The sequence below is a fragment of the Pristis pectinata genome, chromosome 16 (assembly GCF_009764475.1).
Source record: "Pristis pectinata isolate sPriPec2 chromosome 16, sPriPec2.1.pri, whole genome shotgun sequence".
In the NCBI taxonomy this organism is placed as follows: Eukaryota; Metazoa; Chordata; class Chondrichthyes; order Rhinopristiformes; family Pristidae; genus Pristis; species Pristis pectinata.
In genome coordinates this window covers 34353968-34376628 of record NC_067420.1, presented here as the reverse complement: position 1 = coordinate 34376628, position 22661 = coordinate 34353968, and the positions used below count along the sequence as shown (strand labels likewise).

General features: G+C 38.1%; 1 protein-coding gene across 2 annotated transcripts in view; it reads right to left on the bottom strand.

Annotated features, from left to right (window-relative positions):
• Nucleotides 1–22661, bottom strand: part of LOC127579010 (eyes absent homolog 1-like) — a 196013-nt gene that overhangs the window by 94732 nt on the left and 78620 nt on the right. For both annotated transcript variants that reach the window (XM_052031642.1, XM_052031641.1), the window contains exons 3-6: nt 13878–13940; nt 9370–9436; nt 4482–4624; nt 3356–3478 (exon numbers count right to left, since the gene is read on the bottom strand). In XM_052031642.1, the coding sequence (XP_051887602.1) occupies nt 3356–3478; nt 4482–4624; nt 9370–9436; nt 13878–13940 (396 nt within the window). The remainder of the gene's footprint in view (nt 1–3355; nt 3479–4481; nt 4625–9369; nt 9437–13877; nt 13941–22661) is intronic.

The following is a 22661-nucleotide window of genomic DNA, read 5'->3' as shown; positions in this document are numbered from 1 at the left end:
ATTATTATTGGTCATGATGCTCAGTGGTGAGAGGTTAGGATAGGAAAACACATGGGATTTGCTATTGCTGATCAAATGCCACTGTCCTTGTTGGAAGTTCAGGGGTATGAGCCTTGGTTGGGTTAGACTTTGCCCTCCAGATTCCAATTCCCTCCCCCAGCCACACAAGGAAGACTTCCATTTACAGCCCCTTCCACATCCTTTGAAGCATCCAGAGGATGTTATAGATAATGAAGTAGTTTTGAAGCTATTGTGCTATATGAAAAGCAGGAGCCAACGTGCACACAGAAAACACTCACAAGAGAAACGTGGTGGCGACTTTAGCAAATTTAACTGTGGGATAAATATAGTGGGCAGTGGAGATAATTTTACTGGTTTTCTTAAAGTAAACGCAATGGGATTTTTCTATTTGCAGGTGAGACGGCTGGAGTACCATCCAATAAAATGGCACCTGCCTTGAATCAGAAATATAATTTAAAGTGTTGGTAGTTGTCCCCACTGGAGCTATATGGTTAGAAGTTTGCCTTCCGGCTGCTAAATTCCTCTCCCAATATTCAGTTTCCACTGATTTCAATGGAAACAAATACCAGAATGTGAGTACCATGGGTCTCTCTCACCCAATTAGCTCTGGTTAACAAAGATGAATTCCTGCCTCAGTCACTCCTACCCAATGTACTGGGTGGGATTTGTGTGTCTGCCACCATTTTACACAATTAAACTAATTTCACATGTAAGTTGGAATAATAGAGAGGAAATTAACTGGAAATTGTCACTAAGTCAGACAGCATCTGTGGAAAGGGAAACCGAGTTCGTGTTTCAAGTCAGAAACCCTTTGTCAAATACCAAACCAGAAATATCAACACTGCTTCTCTATCCACAGATGCTGTCTGACCTGCTGTGTGTTTCCAGCATTTTCTGTTTTTGTTTTAGATTTCCAACATCTACAACTACTTGGATTTTCATTTACTGGTAATTGTCAGTGTTGTGGTGGTGTAAAGATGTTATATTTGTGTTCTACTTGTCTAGTTTAGACAGATGTATCTTTGTATGTATTGGGTAATTAAAATGCCATCTCATTTTCTGATGTAGACAAGAGGGTATTTCCATTTTCCTAGCAAATTACAGTAAGGATAGTTGGGGCTTGCTTTTATTTAGGCAACAGTTTTTTGCAAACTTCCATAAATGATCAGAATTAAATTTTAGGTTTCAATTACTTCAGATCCAATACCAAAATATTTAAAACCAAATACCTACCCTAGGCAGAGAGGCACATTAGATATCACATTGATATATGCTCATTGTTAAGTATTTTCTATCTTTACTTTGATTTAATCGCTCAACGTATCCTTAAATGGCTGTGGAAGAAAGATTTCCGATTTATCTGTTTAAGTTCAATGGGATGTTTCCTACATTAAAGGCACCATATAGATGCAAAATCACGTTGTTTCAGTTTTGAAATTAAGTTCTTGACGGTAACATATAAAATTGGTGTAGAAATTCAACTTTGTTGAATGGTGTGAAATACACAATAAAGTAGCATTTACATGTTAAACTGTTTTTCAGGTTCACTGCTATGGATGTCAATGGCATTCAATTTTGAAGGAGATTGCAATGTGCATGTGCTGCTGTATCATGTGTTAACTGCATGGAACTACCCCAAATGTCTTGAACGAAGACTTGCACATTTATCATCCTTCACTTTTCTTGACTGTTACATTTAAGGAACTTAATCCATTAAGCAACCCAATTAATGTTTGGAAATGTATTAGGAAAATATATGCCTAAACAGCTGGGAAAGCTATGCACCATAGATGTTATCAGTTAATAAAGGATGCTAAATCTAACACCATTTCATGAGAGCTGAAAATGGATCCTTTACAGAGTGAGATATTTCCTGTCCTTCTGACTGTTTGGTGAGCAAGGGGATGGGTGTGAAAGGATGTGCTGAGTGCAGGGTAGAATCAAACTGAAATTAAGAAGCATGGCACTGATTGAAATTTCCTTAGAGCTTCCCCTGTTCACAACTTTGAATTTCCACCAAAGTCATCCTGATGGAACAGGAACATGAAATTCAAGCCATTGTGAGGGAGAAGGCAGGAGTGAGGAAGAGAGGAGGAGAAAGTTCGTGGGGTGACAAAATGTAACTGTGGGAAAATAAGAAGTGGTGAGATGGTTCATTGCTTTGTATTTAGCTTCCTGTAATGCAGCATATTAGAAATGTAGCTGTTGCTCCACAAAAATTGCTGCACGTTTTGTAGAACAGGCTGTAATCAAATGAGGACCAAACCAGGAGATTTCCATACAATGTTCTGTATTGAGCTGAGCTTTAAATCCCATGTCTCACACATCATTGAGGCCTCCTACTTCCAACGATAAACTACTGTGGTCTTTGCCCCTACCTCAACACACTGCTACTGATTTATTCAGCTATTGACTTCTCACTTGTTTCCTGAATTTTGTCTTACATAAATTCCAATTAATTAAAATCTTTGCTGACTGCAAGCTATCACCTATCCATCTTGTCCTCGCCAACCTTTATTACCTTCCATCATCTAAGTAATTGAATCCAAGTATTTGCCCTGATTTAGAAATTTCTAAATGGTTCTGTGTCTCTCTTCCAGTCCTTATGATAGGATTTTTCTCCTCTGTTCTTTCTTTTTTTTACTTCCTTCATTCTTCCATTCCACTTTCAGTAGCAGAGGATTTTGCAAACTTGATCCATTCTGAAAGAGCCAAGTTAAAAGTTGCCTCTTTTGCTCATGCCTGTCTCTTTACATGTACATTGATTCTTCTACACCCATAGCTCACTTAGTAACACTCTTGTCTCTCAGCCAGCAGATGTGGGTTCAAGTCCCACTTCCAAGACTTGAGCACAAAAATCTAGGTTGATAACAATGAGGGAGAATTGCACACACATGACACTATTTCAAACAAGGGAAGGGGAGAGGACATCGGTACCCTTGCAAATATTTATCCTTCAGTCAACATTTCTAAAACAGATTATGTGGTCGTAATCATTGTATTGCCTGTGGGAGCCTGCTGTGCACAGATTGGAGGCTGTGTTTTCTTCATTACAAAACAGTTACATTTCATCAGTAGTTGCTTGACTGTAAAGTGTATTGGGACACCATAAAAGGGATATGAAAGGTGCCATAAAAATATAAGTTTATTTTTTTTCCCTACCTGAAATATTGTGGCATGTTTTGATATGGTGAGGGAACCACATAAACTCAAGTTCTCATTGTTTATCCTACCTGTTTGGGTATTATTATGGCCAAGGCCATTCTGAAACTTTGACACAGATTTCTGAACAAACTAATGGTTGGAAACATGCTTAGTCTGAGCAAATACTAACCATGCATCTGGTAGCTGTAAGGTGCTTGTCCTGGTGAAGGTGTACTGAAACTGGTGCCATAGCCAAGAAATCCCGTCTGTCCTGGTGAATGTGCCTGGCTCAGACCATCTTCTGTCTTGATGCCTGATTGAAAGGCACACTATTACTTCAGGAAAGTGTAAACCAAACCACAGACATGATGTTATTCATCTGCCCACAACACACCTTGAAACATTCTCTTAAGTAACTCTTTCAAGAGGTCAATTGAAAGCTACTCAACACCTCTGTTTAATGTTGGACATTAATTCAACTTGAGTAGGCCACCCTGTTTTGAGAGAACTAAGTGTTAAAATATTACTCTCTTCTCCTAATTCAACACAGACATCCTCTTTGGTTTATTATGTTACTTGCCTGAGCTCCCAGTTCCAATGTCTTGACCTGAATGCAGTCTATCCTTAGAATATTTTCATAGTTCCTTATAAGATCAAAGGAGGCCATTTGGCCTATCAAGTCTATGCTGGCTCACAGAACAACCCCATTCCCTCACTAATTTTCTCTATAACCTAGGCTCTCAACATTCCCATCAGTTTTCTGCATCATCCAGTTTACCACTTGATTCTACAGATCATTTTGACAAACTTTTCAGAGGTAATGGTTCTAGGAAAGTGTAATGATTGGCAAACAGAGGCCTCTTGCAGCAAGGCCAAAATGCAGCACCAACCTTGATACCCATACCAGGCCTGCAGGCAGTTTGCATGTCCTTAACAACCATTTTATTATATAGTGAGGCTGGTACTTTGAACTCAAAAGATTTGCAAAATAAACATTATAATCAGTGGCTATTACTGGTGCTTAACTGGAGCATATAACTTTTTGAAAAGTGATCTCAGCTTTTGACGTACGGTCTCCTGAGATAATGTTTTCTATATAAAAAAAGTTTTTCCTCATCTCAGTCCCAACTGGCCAACCCCTTGTCCTGATATTATATTCTTGATATCCTTTCACATGACTATTATTTAAAGTTAAGTATTTTTATGGTCAAGTTGAAGTCTTCATTCAATGTGCTGTATTACATTGACGAGGCTGACTATAAGTAAATGATAACAAATGTGTAGTGTTCTGTTTGCCCACATGGAACTGTACTCACTGTAGGAAGGTAATCCATAGGGTTGACTTGGTGGCGGGTAAGTAGCATAAGCAGCAGCTTGCTGAATCCCCGCAGTGTACTGCGCTTGTCCGTAGGCAGCCATGCCGTGGAGGGAAGGTGTAGGAATAATGTGGGGATATGATCTAAATAGGATAAGCAATATGATTAATATATCAATCTTTACATTATATTACATACCATTACACTTGCCTATAAATTATTAGAATGAAGAGTAGGAATGGGACTACACAGCTGAGGCAGTCTGTGAAGAACTCATCCCAGTGCAAGTGCAATAACCACAGCCCCAATGCCCAACAGTTTACTCAGCTGGTCAGGAAGAGATAAACAGTGTTTTGGGTTAATGACCTTTCATCAGAACTGGGGAAAAGATTTAGAGATGAAACAAATGTGGAGAGGTACAGGGAAGGGCAGCGGGACCATCAAAAAAGGTCTATGATCGAGTGGAGGGCAAGAGGGTTTAACAAATGAGGAATAGTGTGAAAGAAGTTAAGAGGAAAGACATTAGTGAATAGCAAAGGGTAGGTCGAGAAGAAGGGTAAAGGATGAATAAATACCTGCAATTACAAGGAGAAAATAATGAATGGTGGAAATGTGAGATACAAGGACTGGAATACTGATAATCTGAAATCTTTGAACTCATTGTTAAATCCCGAAGGCTGCAAGTGCATAATCAGAAGAGGCATTGTTTCTCAAACTTATGGAAGGCATTTGGATCCACAACCTAGAGCTATAAATAAGCACTAGTTTATGGTCTTCTGTAATTTTGTGGAACCAAGGTTTCTTTCAACATATAGGGAAACCTGTTGTGCTAACCTCTGGAGGTAAACATGCTCCTTCTTATTTATCACTCTCGTCCTCAAGAACCAAGAAATGAGATCAACCACAAGAAACTGGGACCAGTAACATCAAGTATTTTAGTTGTCGTAGGTATTCCTTAGAACTACAAAGTGGTGTCTGTGGTACATGTAGCAAAACCTGCAGGTTCCCACGTTAACGAGGGTAAGTAGTTTGCTTGGGTAGTGAACGTTGACTGGAACTATGCAGAGCAGTAAGAATCATGATGACAATCAATGCAAATTGTTGGTTTGACACAAACACAGCCATTTTGAAGTTTTAGATTCCAACCTATGCTTTCTCAACCTCACACAGCTGAGCATGTGTTCAACAGCAACAAGGACCCCCAGCAGGGCTATTTAAAGGGATTATCAACCACTTACAGGTTAGTTGCTAATTGATTACTTGTGGCTGCTGCTACCATTCTACATGTATTTGGTGCTCTTTGTAATTGTTTCAAGTTACAAATGTCTACAGGGAGTATAATGGCAGGTGTTGAAAGACTATTTCCTGACTTCAAGGTTTCCACACAAACCAGTTGCCCCCAAGAGTGGCTCCATTAGTAGACACTCCCCTTGGAGTACAGAATGAACAGACCTCATAGGGAGCAAGACCAGCTGCTGGGAGGCAGGGGGGAGGGGACATGGATGTGTTCAGGAGCACAGCTGGAACCCATCCCCATGAAAGGTGTGCAGGGAAAAATTTTACTACCTGAACATCTGCAAGGAACTGCATGTAAAATGACTGTGCTTCAATAAGGAAGTGTTTACAGAAATTTCCCAAGCATGGTAGCCCCAACGCAAAGCAGGACAAGGACCACATTGACAGTGGCTGTCAAGTTGAATGTGTCAGCGAACATGTATGTATCTGGCACCTTCCAGGCTGGTTAGAACTATTTGCAACATCTCTCAGTTTGCTGTCCTCTGTTCAGTGAAGGTGGCACTGAGTCTCTCCATTCAAGGAGATTATGGTTCATTCTTTTTTGCTAGAAACACAAGGCCATGCTGGGATTGCAGACTTTTCCATATTGCACAGTGTTATAGACAACATATAGCACTCAGGCCCTCTGATGAAGCCAAAACTACTCCATCAATGACCAACTCTATATGGCCCTAAGTAGCAGATCGCCAGGTCAATGGCAATATTCCAAAGCAGTCATAAACTACAGAAACAGACCCTTCTGTCCACCTTGTCCACATCAACCATCAAGTACTCATCCATACTAGTGCCATTTACCAGCGTTTGATATTTCCATAAGGCAGTTGTTTGGCAACAAAGGCCATCATCTGACAACATGGTCGATCACTCTGGAGTGCAATAAATGCATACACATACCACAAGTGTGCAATGACAGTCATGTTACCCCATGAAATATGATAAGAGCATCCCAGTGGCTTGCTGAGCTGATGTGGACAACAGTTGTAATGAATATTGCATTTGTTCGTTGCACGCTGAATAACCTTTCTTTCTACTGTGGCCACCACCTGTACAAGAGCAGAAGCAATAGAAAGAGCAAGGAATGGGATAATCCAGCCAAGGGTGTCTGAAGAAACTCATCCCACTGCATGAGCAATAACCGTAATGCCAATAGCCATGAACAGAAAATACTAGAATTACTCAGCTGGTCAGACAGCATCTGTGCTGATACAAACAAAGTGTCAGGTTAATTACCTTTCATCAGAATCGTGAAAAGATTTAGAAATAAAACAAATATGCAGAACCAGCAGCAACATGTCTTTGCTTCCTTATAGATCATGACAAAGTTCACATTACCACAATGCAACATTAAAGAGCAGCACAAAAGAACCATTCTAGACCAAATGCATCATTGATATCACACTAAATTGCATCCAAGCTAATTAAAATCATGGTGCAATCCCTTTGTGACTATTCTATGTGGCTTTGCCAATTCTAGTACTGCTTTGTTGTGCTGTCCTTCTAGCTGTGAAAAGGCTGGTGAAGAGTCATTGAATTTCAAGAGTGAGCTCTTGTCCTTTTTGGTGGTAGAGCCTGCAACTTTTCAGGATGTTCTGGGAAGGTTGTGCATTTAATAGATGGTACACACTGCAGCTACCCGTGTTCTCAGTGGTGGAGGAAATGCATCATTAGGGTGGTCGATTGGATGGCAATCAAGAAGACTGTTTGTCTTGTGTTTTGTTGAGCTTCCTGAATCTTACAGAAGCTGCACTAATCAGGCAAGTGGAGAGTATTCCATCCTGCTCCTGATTTATACCTTGTTGATGTTGACTTTAAGAGGAACCAAACTCTCAAGATATTGGCCCTCGCTGACACATGCAGCCAATGAATAGTGTGGTTGGATCCTGAAATCATTGGACTGATCGAAGTTGCATGTCACTTGCATTAAATGTAATGGGCATTGGTTAATCACACATTATTATCATATTTTGACGGACTATTGAATTTAGCCCCCCAAGTGTTCCTCAAAGTTTCTGAGTTTGATTCCAGAAAACTCCACTTAGCAATAAAAAAAAATCACTGCTATACCTGGAATGAACTCAAATAAAGGGTAAGTAATAAAACAAGAAGTGGATTTTGTTTAGAGTCAGATGGTAGGAATATATATAAGAAATATGTATGAACTGAATTGGTGCTAAAAAGTGGAACAAATTCACAAAATGGAGAATGAATTGTATGGAAGAATACATGCGAACAAGAAACATTTGAACTATAAAATAATTTAGAGCACTTTGTATTTGTGATGTCATCATGTTGGCTGTGAAACTAAATACATCCAAGAATTCCTTCATGATTAGATAAACCATTAAAAATGTTGAACAGTTTTATAACTAATGTTTTTAAAGAATAGAAGGTAATAACAATACACATCAAAAAAGGGACAGATAGTCTGCAATGCAGGAAACCATGGACTAAATATAAAAAACTCACCTTAGACCCTCTGTAACTAGGTATTAGATTTCCAGTACATTTTAGAGAAGGACTACTAAATAATACCTAAGCTTGTTAATTCTACCAATTTCTCTTGATTCTAATGGAGAAAGCTGCAAACAGTTTAACCTGCAGAATGGGACTGAATCACTGAGAGCAACTCCAGGATTTCCTCGTTAAACTTACTTATAAATTCCCAATTCAATATCAGTTTCATAGAGAAAGGATGACTGATATTGCTGCAATTCCCACTGCAAAGTTCAAGCAATAAAGGACAAAGAACTATGAAAATGTTTGTTGTAATATAACAATGAAACCATCTGCCTTTTTGCAAGGTGAAAGAAGATATTTTACTTTTATTGAAGTGAAGTATTTTGACCTTGACTGCTAGTGTTGGCACCTCTAATCCTGACATATTATGTGTAGCTGAAAAACCGCAACATATGTCCAAATTAATTTTAATGTAAAAATTACAGATTAAAGTTCTTCTGTCTCTGGCTGGTGTCTGAGAGAGTCACTTAGTATAAAAACATATTGTGGAACATTCAATTTCTGTGAATTGAAGAGCTAGCTTACAATTGTTTGGTCTTGGTTATTTTCTGGAAAGTTTGGCATGGCATTTTGTGAAGACGTCTCTTGTTGGATAAGCCAACCCTTATTAAAAGAAAGCAGGGCATGTAAAATGTACCGTTATATCTCAGGCTAATTAGCTCAAACTTCAGAGTCAGCCTGCAGACATAACTCATAGAACCAGAACATAAATGGCCTGAGGTAAATTCTTCTCTTCATTGGTAGCAGCAGCAAAGTTCATGAGGGTTGTACAATGGGTGATGATCTGTACTGCCAGATTACCGTCTTGCCACTGGAGACAAAAATTTGCCCAAATGGAGATAAGCCACACAGTGCAAGTTCTGAAAATCTTGGCTTCAGTAAACATGGTGATGATAAAAGGTTAATATTTATCTTTAAAATCTAAAGTGGTTTACCATCTAATTGTTTATATATGCTAGAAGATAAGTAGATATTAAATGTTTCAGGAGTAAATGCATCAATGGAAAATAACATTGATAAGATGAGAAATAATACAATCCAAATTAAAACAAAATGTCATACAAAACTAACTTACTTTGATGTATAAATCTGGGATGAAAACTGATGTGGTTGTCTTTTACTGAAGATATCACTCCTATTAGCTATAGGATATAAAACAGGCAATTAGACAATAAGTTAAATGGCAAGTAACAAAGAAACAACAAAGGTAGAATTACAGACTCCAGCACTTATGTCACAAAGTATAGTTCATTTGCAGCAATTAATATTCATTGTCATGTCATATAGTGTACTTAATAATGGGATTGGTTTACACAAAATGCTAATTAATCAGGCAAAATTAACCAATGAGATGGAAAGTTGGAAATGTGGATTTAATACTGTAATATATTTTGTTCATCTATAAGAAGGAGATTATCTGTTTATATTGGGCACAATCAGAATGCATGCGATGTGAAAATTTCTTTCATTTACAATATAGAATTGTTTCAGCAATTAGAAAGTGATGATATACTGTTTAAATATTCATAGAAATTACATTACATGTATAGTAAGAAAGGGGTTAAACATAAACGAGAGGGGGCAATAACAGGTCATGGAACATGATCAAGCTAAGCAGTGAATTGTTAGGGATAAATGGCAGAAAAGGTAGGTTGAAACAGATAGAGAGAATGGTAGACAAAGGATAATTGTGAAATTGAACCAATGGATCATAGAAGGAGAATAAAGGTGCACATCTGAGAGAGTTTTATGCAGCCCTGTAGTAGTTCTTCAATTATGATAACTTCACTTTAGAACCATATTGCAGGGAACTAATTGCAGGGGTCCAATCATTAAATTGTGGTCAAAAAATATTAAATTATTTAAAATGATAAATAAATTCAATACACAATACACAGAGGAAATCTTTGGAAATTCCAATATGGATGACAATTGTGAATGATATAAAACTTGTTAAAACTTCACAAGGAAAAGTATTTTTCTCTGTTGTCAATGCCAACAGACTGACTATAGGGAGGAGCTACAGAACCAAATTGATTAATGGAAGGTTGGAAATGCAGGTTGTATGAATCAATCATTCAGATACTTCTTTCTTCCACTATTGGTTTTGTATATCAAACTGAATTTGAAATTTTGAAAACCTGTATCTTAAAGTTGGTGTGTTTATTTTCAAAAGATGAATGTTCAGTTAACTAATATCGGTATGTTAAACTTTCAGCTGTTATTACAATCAGCACCTGTATAGAATCGTACAACCAGAAGCCAAGGACAGACAGGGTTTGGGATCATCTTCTTCAGTGCAACTTGAACCAAGTCATAACTGCTAGCCTTAGCAGTGACTTCCACATCCTCAGAGATAATTTTTGAAATATTTTCCTAGCTTAGCACAGTACAGGTTTTAAACACAAAAACATGTTTGAGATGCATAGCATTTGACAAAATAACAGGTTAAAATTAGATGCAAAGCTTTATCAGAACTCATTTCTATCATCTTTGATTGTTATCAACCATTACCAATATGGACACTACCTTAAAGGTAAAAACTGTTTACTTAAGACAGTTATATAAGTGAGTCCAGATAATGGGCTACTTGTCTCCTTGGACTGCCATGCAATCTGGGTCATATGTAATAGTATGCCATTTTATTTGGGGAATTTAGAATACATTGTTGGTTAGATGTAAAATGAGGATAAATTCAGAATAAAAGTTGCTACTCCCAGTATAATACAATTGAAATTTATATAATTATTATTACTTCCATATTTAAAATCTATTTCATTGAGGATAGATCATTTTTGGCTTGTAAGGCAAAGTTGCAGAAGGCTCAAATGATGGGAAAAGTATTGCATAGACTGGAAAGATATAGTCCAGATCTAGATCATATAGGAATTTGTAATTAAAAATTACGGCAAACTCAGTTTTCACAGAGCTTTTAATTTCACGTCTTGCAGATTAAGGTAATATTTAGAGCTCTTTCTATCGGTTTTTTGAATTATATGTTTCATTAATTCCTTGTTAATGGTCCATTTAACAACCACCCATAAATATTCTCCCATGGCTGTTCTGAAAGGTTCATTATTTTCCAAGTCCTCATTTGTGCTGCCATTTTAAATCCAAACAAATGTTGTTATGATCAAAGAAATGAAAGGATGGTGCACACATCAGTCAGAAAAGTCATCTTTGAAAAAACCTTTGGTTGAATAAAATATGGCAGTGATCAATGGCATTTGCAATGTAACCCTGTTATTGTAGCATCAGTGTCATAATCACCAATTGCTTGCATGATTAAAATATAAGGCACAATAATAAACAAAAGTTGTCACGTGTAACTGAGAGGTATGGTAGCCTTTTGTGAATATGATATCTAAGTCGTATCATGGACTTTCAAACTTACCTTTCATAGAACTATATTTTTGCTGCCTTGTCAAAATATTATTTACTTCACTGTCACAGAAAAACTATGGAACGATGAAATTTAGCTACCTGGAAGTTCATCTCCATTCAGAAACACCAAATGCATTATCCGCCAATGTCTGTGCGTTGTATACTCCCTCTGAAATTTGTTCCACTTTGATCAATGGAATAAATTTTGGAGCACATTAAAAATATTACAGTGCCACCATATAGAACATTTAGTGCACATGACGCAGGTGAATTTCTAGGCATGAAAGTCATTGGTCGAGTGGGCTTCACCTTTATCGTGAAAACTCAGTTCAGAATAATACCATAATTAGCAACTGGGAGCAGCAGAGAGAGGCCATTATTAAAACTGCAGACAACACTCTTTCATACAACTATAGATCCACCCATCTACTGAATAAGACATTTTTTCTGTGCAACTGCTGATGGCCTGAACTTTGTGTAACTGTGGGGCTGAACCTCGTTTTTTGTGATATATATCAATGACTTGAACCAACAGAGAGGCCATAACTTAAGGAGTTTACAAATGGTGCCAAAATTGGCAATGAGGAGGATAGATAAGAAGAAAGCCGTAGACTGCAGGAAAATATTCAATGAATTGGTTAGTTGGACAAGGTAACAGCAAATGGAATTCAATCCAAAGAGATGGAAGGTAATGCTTTTGTGGAGGACAAATAAGGCAAGGAAATGAATACACAATATAAGAGGCCTAGAGGAACAAAGGGATGTTGGAGTTCATATCTATAGATCCAGGACCAGTGGAAAAGGTAGAAGGCATTTAGGAAACTTGCCTATGGTGGCTGATGCATCGAATATATGGGTAGGGAGATCATGTGAGAATTCTATAAATCAATTAAACCATAGCTAGAGTGCTGTGCGCTGTTGTGGTCACCACACTACAGGGAGGATGCGATAGCATTGGAGAGAAGGTGAAAGAGATTTTGAAGAATGTTGTCAGCAATGGAAGATTTTACTTATGTGGAGGTGTAGGCTAGGTTGAGTTGTTTTCTTTGGAGGCTGAGGATAAATTTGGCCAAAATGCATAAAACTTTGAGAGGCCTCAACAGAGTGATCAAGAACGGGGCTATTTCCCTCAGGAAAGAGGTCGATAACAGTGGGACATAGATTGAAGGTGGAAAGAAGGGGGAGTTGAACAGAATCAGGTGGAATCTGAAACTCTGGTGGAGAAACATGCACCGCATTTGGAAGATACTTGGATGAGCACTAAATGTGATGTAATGTACAGGGCTAAGGTCTGTGATCTGGGAAGTAGGATTATTCTAAATAGGAATATGCACAAAGGCTGCAATGTGTGGGGAGCGTGGGGTTGCAGAGGTGTGGGGTGGGTAAACAGAGGCATGACCTTCCCAATAATCCACACAAAATATAATTCTAATGTGAGATTGTGAGCACACATGCACACAATTGATATTTGATATTTTTGATATTTATTAGTCACATGTACATCGAAACACACAGTGAAATGCATCTTTTTGCATTGCTGAGAATGTGCTGGGGGCAGCCCGCAAGTGTCGCCACTCTTCCAGCAGCAACATAGCATGCCCACAGCTCCTAACCTGTATGTCTTTGGAATGTGGGAGGAAACCCACACAAACACACGGGGAGAACGTACAGACAGCGGCGGGAATTGAACCTGGGTTACTGGCGCTGTAACAGCATTACGCTAACCGCTACACTACCGTACACAATTGTGCTATAATGTTAAAGATGAAGGTGCAAGCCCTGCAAACGTTAGCAAATTTATATTGCTATGCGTGCCCTTGAGCCTGTGTACTTTTGGTCATCATAGATATGATGGGCTGAATAGCCTCCTTTTATGTTGTAAGTTTCTGATCCTATTATTTTTTTTCCCAGTCTGCAAACTCAGAGAAGACCTCCTGCAACATGAACAAAGAGAGGCTACCATGCCCAACTAGTAAAGACCTGCTCAAGTTGTGCGGCGGTAGAAAGTTTCCCCTTGGATAAATACAGTGAACCTTACTAGTATATCAATGTAAGGAGGTGTACTGTCCGATGAATAAATGTAGGAGGGCCCTCCTATCTAACAAATGTCTTAAATCAATAACTTCTGATTTGATTTATCACTCTGCAGTACATAGTGAATAAATACAAATGTCAACCCAGTACTAACAGTAAACATACCTGGATTAGAGAGATGTTCTAATGTTGTGGCAATCTCGCTGCTGCTCATTGACTCTGATTTGTCTGAAAAGAAAATACATCATTTACTGCACATTGAATAAAGTGTACTGAGCTGCTGAATAAACAGTAGTGAATAGGGCTGTGAAGCAACAAAGTTCAGAGAAAGGCTGAAAGAAACTTCCACTTGAAAGCAATAATTTTTACCTCCATTTAAGACATCTGAAATATGTAAAAATACTTCATATTCCACTCCATTCCTGTGCTCACCTACATGTTTGATTCCCTCTTTTTCTCTTTATATTTTGAGGGAGGATGACAAGAAAGTGGTTATAAAATATATCTTTAATATAGTTACACATTGCCTTCACTCTTTCCTTCCTATTTGTTCATTTTCACAAGGTTGTCTTTTCATTTCATTTTTTTCATCTTTATCTCTCCATGAGATTTTTTTTCTGTCTTTTCTACTGTCTCCTTGCCAATTTTCTCTGGAAAACGTTATCTCTAGTTGGTAACACTAAATGTGCTAATTAATGCTGTTGGTGTGTTGTGCTCTGCCTCCAAGTTTCATTTCAATAATTTCAATGGAATAAATGTCAGAGACAGCATACAAAATGCATATGGTGCATATAAAAAAGCTACCAGTAGGGATGTATTTCTGGGAGATATAATTCATTGCAGCAGTCCAACATGCTGAGATATTGGGGGAATTTTGGTCAGTTTGTCTGATCCAATTTACCATCCATTATGGAATGATAATTCTCTGAGTTGTTGACTTAGAGATTTCCTACACTTTGCAAGGTTGAAGAATGTTTTTAGCAGTTGAGACTGGAACTTAAGAGTGGTGGCCAGTGAATACATCAACTAAGGCATGTATTTAAGTTCCAGAAGGTCAGTGCACCTGGAATAAGTTTCTAATGACAGTTTTCATATGAGATTAATAATGTAGTAGAATAGAGTCCAAATTAGTGCAATTTTACATATAGTCCAAATCTTTAAAGTGATTGCCTTTTGTATTCCTGTAGTGTACTTGGACAATTGCAAATGCCCAGTTGGTTACATTTTTATGGATTCTCCTAATTATCTGCACTAACTTCAGGAAAATCCTGGAATATTAAGATTATTGAATTCATGGCACACTGTTCATATATTCTATGATATACAGGTTTTGTTTTTACTAACCCTAACCCTAATGCAGCATTACATAGCTAAGAACAGGCTGTGCTACTTTGTGCCATTTATTCACTCTACTTATTATACAGGGCAAAATATGGACAGAAATATAGGGCACAATTTAGGGCAGAAGATCAAAGAAACCAAAATAAAATCCCAAAACAACCACATACAACCATAAACTGTGAATTTCCTTTGGGGTTTTTCTCTGACAGGAGAATCAAAGGAACACCAACAATTTGAAGCAATCGGTGTTTATCCCCTTATTTCTGAGCTTTGGCAGCTCTTCTGCCAAAGGTCTGGAAAACGAGTGTGACAACAGATATGCCTCAAAGCAGCAGATTACTGCCGTCACTGGTGCTCTTCAGGTAAGTAAGTAGACCATGGGTCAAAGTACAAACAGAAGGGGAAGAAACTCAAGCTAAGAAGTGGAATAACAATAAATTGGCCAAGTTTCAGCTTTGCAAAACCGGCTTATAATACTTTGAATGAGGAACATAATAATATTTCACAATATGGAAGATAGCCATTTAGTCCAGCACACCTGGCTGACTATCTGAAACGCTATCCACTTAATCTATGTAGCCACTTCTAACTTAAAAGCTTGCTTGATTCTACATGCACATCTAAGTCTGATAAAACTGCTGGGATATGGAATGTCCTGTGTTTAAAAAGAAATAAGCTCCAAACCTCTCTCATCATTCTTTGGTGATAATCTTATTTCACAAATTACAAGGAAGGGATTACAATTCATAATCTGTGTCCCCTTTACCTTTTAACATAAACTTCACACTATCATACCTGTACATGATTAAGTAGGTTCAGCATTGTCTCTTTGTTTTTGGATTCAATCACCCTTTATTTCTTTAAAGCTTTGTCAATATGTTTTCCTGCTTTTAAATGGAACTTTGGCATGGATTTTTAATCTGACATAGAGGCATAACATTGATGGGTCCACCAAGACAGATACTGCTCGGTTTTACTTTCCATTGAAGTCACTGTGGTTTACAGACTGGCTGGTTGGTCTGCAGTGCAGTTTTATAACTTGTTGTCAAGTTGAAAACTATGCCATTTTGTGGTAAAATTAGAGTGATGCATGGAACAATGAGTAGGCATCATTAATCATAATAGATGAAAGCTATTATATTGCACATTGCATATTTGTGTTGGAAGGGGAATAATTTCAAAGCACCAAAGAACAAAATGGACTGACGTGGGCGATTGTCCAACACTGCACCCAATGCATACCTGATTACTGATGAAGAAGTGTATCCCTTTCAGAGTCTGAATGATTTTGGAGTAGGGTCTTTGAGCAAACCGTTCACTGGAATCAGGAGGCTAACCCATGGTCCATCTGCTGACTGGTTTGCTGTGACTTAAATTTGCTTGAGCTAATAAGTTTCCATTAAGACTGTCAGGACTTCTGACAACACTGCTACCTCCTGTGAGAGACTTTGACCTAAATTTCACAGGATTCCTGTTTCTCCAGAATTATTTTTCCTACTAACAAAAATGTAGGATTTTGAAAAGCAGGTCTTAAATTTCATTGCTATCTGTTTTGCCACAGACTGACACCAATTCTGAGCAGAGAGAGTTTGAAGCAAACATCCTGTGTTGGTTAATTTTCTTATGGGTTAGGGCTAGGGTTAAGAGTTAAGGGTTATGGTTAGGGTTATTCTTAGTTCTGCTGTGAATGAGTGCTCTCTTGTCTGCCCTCTGAGAGAACATAACAATCCACTGACTTTATATTGATAACCAAAGCACTTTCATCAATATGCTGGTTAATATTTATTCCTTCACTGATGTGCTTAAGCAGGCAGGACAGTTTTCATTTTGGAAGCATGCATGCACGAACATTTTGTACATCAGCATTGTGACTTATCCCAAAACTATTTAGTTAGCTGTACATTGTATTAAGGCAATATGGAATTTTGAAAAGTACTAAATGCAAATTTTTCATTATCCTTCCTCAGTCAGGCAGTGCATCTATGTACTGTAACTGTTGATGCATTATTAAAATTCTTCATAGCAACGTAGTGCATGTAGTATGATTGCATCCTACATATTTCCGCTCTCCGCCTGTACTTGGGTTGAACCACTGAAATAAAACCATTCTTTACCTTGTTATATTTGGACTCGTTTGCATGATTTAAATTCTCACACTGGGATGTGTCAATCATTATATTCCAACATGACTGACCTCCTGATTGCGTAATCGACATTCAGATTTTAATCACATATATCTGGTGGCTTAAATTCATTATACAGCAGTGAATTATTTTTGTCTAGTGCCAACAACCTCTGATTAACCTTTCATAACAAAGACATGCATTGTACCTGTGAAAACTTGTTCAACTAGCTCTGCTGCTAATAATTCTTTGAAAAGATTTTTAAATTTTGGTACTTTCTTTTTCTCTATAAAGTAACAAATTGGATCCAAAATTGGCTTGGTATTAGGAGGCTAAGGGTGAAGGCAGAAGGTTGTTTATGTGATTGGAGGCCTGTGACCACAGGTGTATCACAGGGATCATTGTTCGGATCCTTTCTGTTTATTACATTATCAATTTGGATGAGAGTGCTGAAGATATGATTAGTAAGTTCACATGAACATTGATGGTGTTGTTGATATTAAAGAGGGTAGTTTTATATAGAACATAGAACACTACAGCACAGTAACAGGCCCTTTGGCCCATAATGTTGTGCCAACATTTTATCCTGCTCTAAGATCTATCTAACCCTTCCCTCCCACAAAGCCCCCTATTTCTCTATCACTCATGTGTCTATCTAAGAGTCTCTTAAATGTCCCTAATGTATCTGCCCCCAAAACCTCTGCCGGCAGTGCATTCCACACACCCACTAGTCTCTGTGTAAAAAACTTACCCCTGACATCCCCCTTATACCTTCCTCCAATCACCTTAAAATTATGTCCCCTCGTGTTAACCATTGTCACCCTGGGAAAAAGTCTCTGACCGTCCACTCGATCTATGCCTCATCATCTTGTACACTTCAAGATGATATTGATCAATTAATAAGAAAGTCAGGGCAATAGAATTTTTAGTGTGAGATAATGCACTTTGGAAGGACTAATAATGCTAGATCATACACAATGAAAGAAAGAAAGTATTGGAGAAAAGAGGGACTTTGCCGTACAAGTCGAAGGACCTCTGAAGACTGCAGTACAAGCAGATAAAATGTTTAAGAAGGCATGTAGGATACTTGCCTTCATCAACCTGGTCACGGAATATGAGTGCAGGAAGATTATGGTATATCTATATAAGACATTGGTCAGGCCACAAATGGAGTACTGTGTGCAGTTCTAGTTGCCATACTAAGGGAAGGACATGATTGTGCCAGAGAGGGTGCAGGGAAGATTCACCAGGATATTACCTAGGATGGAGTATTTCAATTATGAAGAGAGACTGGATAGGCTGGGTATGGTATCCACCGAGTGGAGGCGGAGGGGGGACCTGATAGAGGTATACAAATTATGAGGGACATAAATAGGTTAAATAGTACGACAAGTTTCCCTATAGCAGAGATGTCTAAAACCAGAGAGCAGAGGTTTTAGGTAGAAGGTTTAGAGGGGATCTGAGGAAGCATTTTTTTACCCAAGGGCAGTTGCAATCTGGAACCCACTGCCTGGAGTGGTGAAGGCAGAGACTTCCACAACATTTAAGAAGTATCTGGATGAGCCACTTGAATTGCCAAGTCATAGAAGGCTATGAGCCAAGTGCTGGAATTAGCTTAGGTAGGTATTTGATGGTCAACATGGACATACTGGCTAAAAGATTTGTTTCTGTGCTGGCTGACTCTCTGATTCTGTGCATCTAGCTAGATGGAGACATTTTTGAATCAAACTGTGAAATCATCAATGTACCAAAAATTTAAAAAACACCTATTGCACACACCTTTCAATATCCCAACATCCAAATATGTCTTACAGCCAATTATAGTTGCTATGGTAATGTAGGAATGGCAGCTGCTAATTGCACATTGAAAGTTCCCACAAACAGCCTTGCCTTGTGATAATGACCCAATCATTTGCTTCAGTAATCTTGCTTGTAGGACAAACATTGACCAGGACGTAGAGGAGGATTCACCCATTCTTCTTTACTTAAAAGCAGGGTAAAAGGAATATAAGGGTAGTGTAAAAGTTGTTCATCATTGGTGTATCAGACATGGGGAATGCCACTGTGCAGAATTACAGATTAAAGTACTAAATGCTTATGTAAATTGCCATCTTCCGTGCCAAGTAATTGGGCATATTTCATTCCTTTGAAACTAATGGAATGAAAAGGGATGACTTTGAAAACAAGCTGGAAACCTACTGCCTAAGTGGTGAAGATGGAAATTAACCTCACAGGAAGTTGCTTTCTTTTTTTTATTAATAAATTAAAATGTAAATGTATATGCAATCCAGGCAAATTAATAGATAGAAATCTATGGGGAACACTTTAATTTCCTATTTCCTATATATGGGTGGGGGGTGGGGGGGAACACAGTTGAAAAATTGCCTGTCCTATTTAGACACTCATACATGGCAAGTTTTGTGTCCTAATACAAAACTCTTTTCAACATTATCTTTACTGATCTTAAAGTAGAAATGAAACACAGTTGTATGCATTTTGGGTGTACCTTGAATCAGCACCAGTCACTTACAAAGAAATAGCTGTTAGTCTTGACCTAGATACTGACTTCTAAGGATTGAAGTGGGAAGAGTTAGTGCTGCCAACATATGAAATCATCAATACTCTTTTGTCATCAAATGGGAGACCGATGAGTACATGATTAAGAGAATGTACTTTATATATTTTATCTTGAAGCATTTCTTTTCTTTTAATTTCTAACCCTTCACTGCTTGCCAAGAGTTAGCTGCAATCAGACAATGGCTTATAGAATCTTACAACACAAGAGGCCACTCTGCCCATTGATCCTGTGCTGCATCTTTGAAAACACAATCCAATTTGTCCCATTCATCTGCTCTTTTCATGCAATCATACAATTAATTTGTCTTTAAATATTTATCCAGTTCCTTATTGAAAGTTACCAGCTAATTTGTTCTCTAGCTTTCAAGAAGTGTATTCCAGATCATAACAACTCGGTGCAAAGGGATTTCTGTTTCTCATCTTTGAGTCCTTTGCCAATTATCTCAAATCTGTGTCCTTTGGGTAATAGCCTTCTGCCTAATGGAACAGACCTTCCTTAATCACTCTCACAAAAACGTTTGTGATTTTGAGCACCTCTGCTAAATTCACTCATAACCTTCTCAAATCTTAACAAGTTCACCTTTTCTTGCCATTCTAGATACCTGAAGCCCCTCATTCCTGGGATCATTCTAGTTAATTCCCTCTCAATACTCTTGATATCCTAACATAAAATGTGTTGCCCAGATTGACAACCAATTTCTAACTTACATGTCAGATAGTGACTACAAGAACACAAGAAAATAGGAGCAGGAGTAGGACACTCAGCCTTTCAAGCCTGCCTCCCCCTACTTACAACGATCATAGCTGATCTGCCCCAGGCATCAGCTTCTCTTCTGTGCCAGTTCCTCATAGCCCCCAATGCCTCAACCTTTCAAAAATTTATCTACCTCCTCTTTAAATACCTCCAAAGATCTAGCCTCCTCAACCCTCCAGGGTAGGGAATTCCAGAGGCTCACCACCCAGAATATGATGTAATAAACTTATTCCCAAAACAGGTAGCCAGGGTGCAGACATATTACCCTCTTTAAATATAGTTCCATGACCTCCATCAGACAGATATCTTTATTATTCACATGTACATCGAAACACGCAGTGAAATGCATCTTCTGTGTAGTGTTCTCGGGGCAGCCCGCAAGTGTTGCCACGCTTCCGGCGCCAACATAGCATGCCCACAACTTCCTAACCTGTACGTCTTTGGAATGTGGGAGGAAACCGGAGCACCCGGAGGAAATCCATGCAGACACGGGGAGAACGGACAAACTCCTTACAGATAGCAGTGGGAATTGAACCTGGGTCGCTGGCGCTGTAAAGCCTTACGCTAACTGCTACACTACTCTTACATTCAGACGAAAATCAGTAGAGCTACCCAAGATCAGCAATTTAATGATTAAATGAGTCAACATGGGCTGGGCCTCACATGTGCAAAGTTGAAATGATCTCAATGTATTTGGGAATGGATGTGGCAGAGGAAGTTTTAGTACCTCCAGCCATCTTTGCACTGGCTCTACCACCATATACAATATGAATTTGTTAACTGAGGTTGGAAAAACATTTAGCCAAGACCATTTGCCAATGGCTACAAATACTTTTGCTGTCAAAATAAAATGTTGAAGTGTACTTTAATGCTTTGCACAATCTAAATAAAATACAGCAGAGATTCTTAAACGTATTTTGGCTGCGCCCACTTCACAGAGTTTTGTTTAATTCTGTGATATTAATTCTGTTGATCTCTCTTCAGATGCAGAGTTTTTCCAGCATTTTCTGTTTTTATTTTTGTTTTATTCTAAACATTCACTCTACTACCCATCAGCACCACTCACCACTCCTGGGATAGGGAAGCTCTTCATACATTGTGCATTCGCACAGGGAGATTTTAGTAAACATGGGATACTTTATATCATTGACATATTTACATTTACATTTAATAGTTTGCACCATCAAATACAGACAAATTCAGTTGTGGCATTCAAAATGGAGCTGGATTAGTATTTGAAAGGAAATAATCTGCAGAATTATGAGAAGATAAAAAATTTGTTCTATAATTATATTCCACACAACTAACTTTATGAGATCCTTCACTCCCAGGTGCACCTGCCCCCAGTTTGAACACCTTAGCAATACAATGTGAAGTCATGAGGTGTACTATAATATTTTCCACAATCTAAATAAATATCATTAAAAATTGAACTGAAAATAAAGTGAAAACAACGAATGTACTTGCCTACATAGTTGCTGCAAATGTTTTAAGCACTGATAGGAGCAAAGATTCAATTTGCCTTAGGAAAACCATTTTCCTGACTTTGTCATGTATGAAGTATTAGGTCCCTTGTTGTATAAATTTTCCATGCCACTGTTCCATACAGTATCACTGCCATTTATGAATGGATTTTAATTTGAATCCTATTCTTTAACATGTGTTTTTTCCTCCATAGGGTGAAAAGGTTAAACTAAACTGATACTCAGCTATTCATGTCTGATGGGTTTTCAGTGCCAATTTGCTTATTTGTGATTGGCAAGCTGTGCCTACACTTCTGTAAATGATGCCATGGTCAGATGTTTGTGCTTGTGGTGGTGTGACATGCAATGAGAATTCTGGGCTGGTTCTTATCAGAGCTAATGTTTCAGGAATGATATGTTCACAGTATGAGTCATTGCATGCACTGAATAGATAGTTATTCCAAGTAAATACATCGGTTGCAAGTTGCAACACTTTACATACCCTACTTGTATTTTACCCAAAATATTTATTCATAAAGGAGAAGTTGCATTGAAGATAGCCACAAATCCTTTCTTACAAACCAAATTTGGATGTTGGACATGTTGCACCTATACTTTTAAAGGAATATTTTTCTTAGAATCATTAAATCATAAAATGGTTGCAGTGCAAGAGGTCATTTGGTCTGTCAAG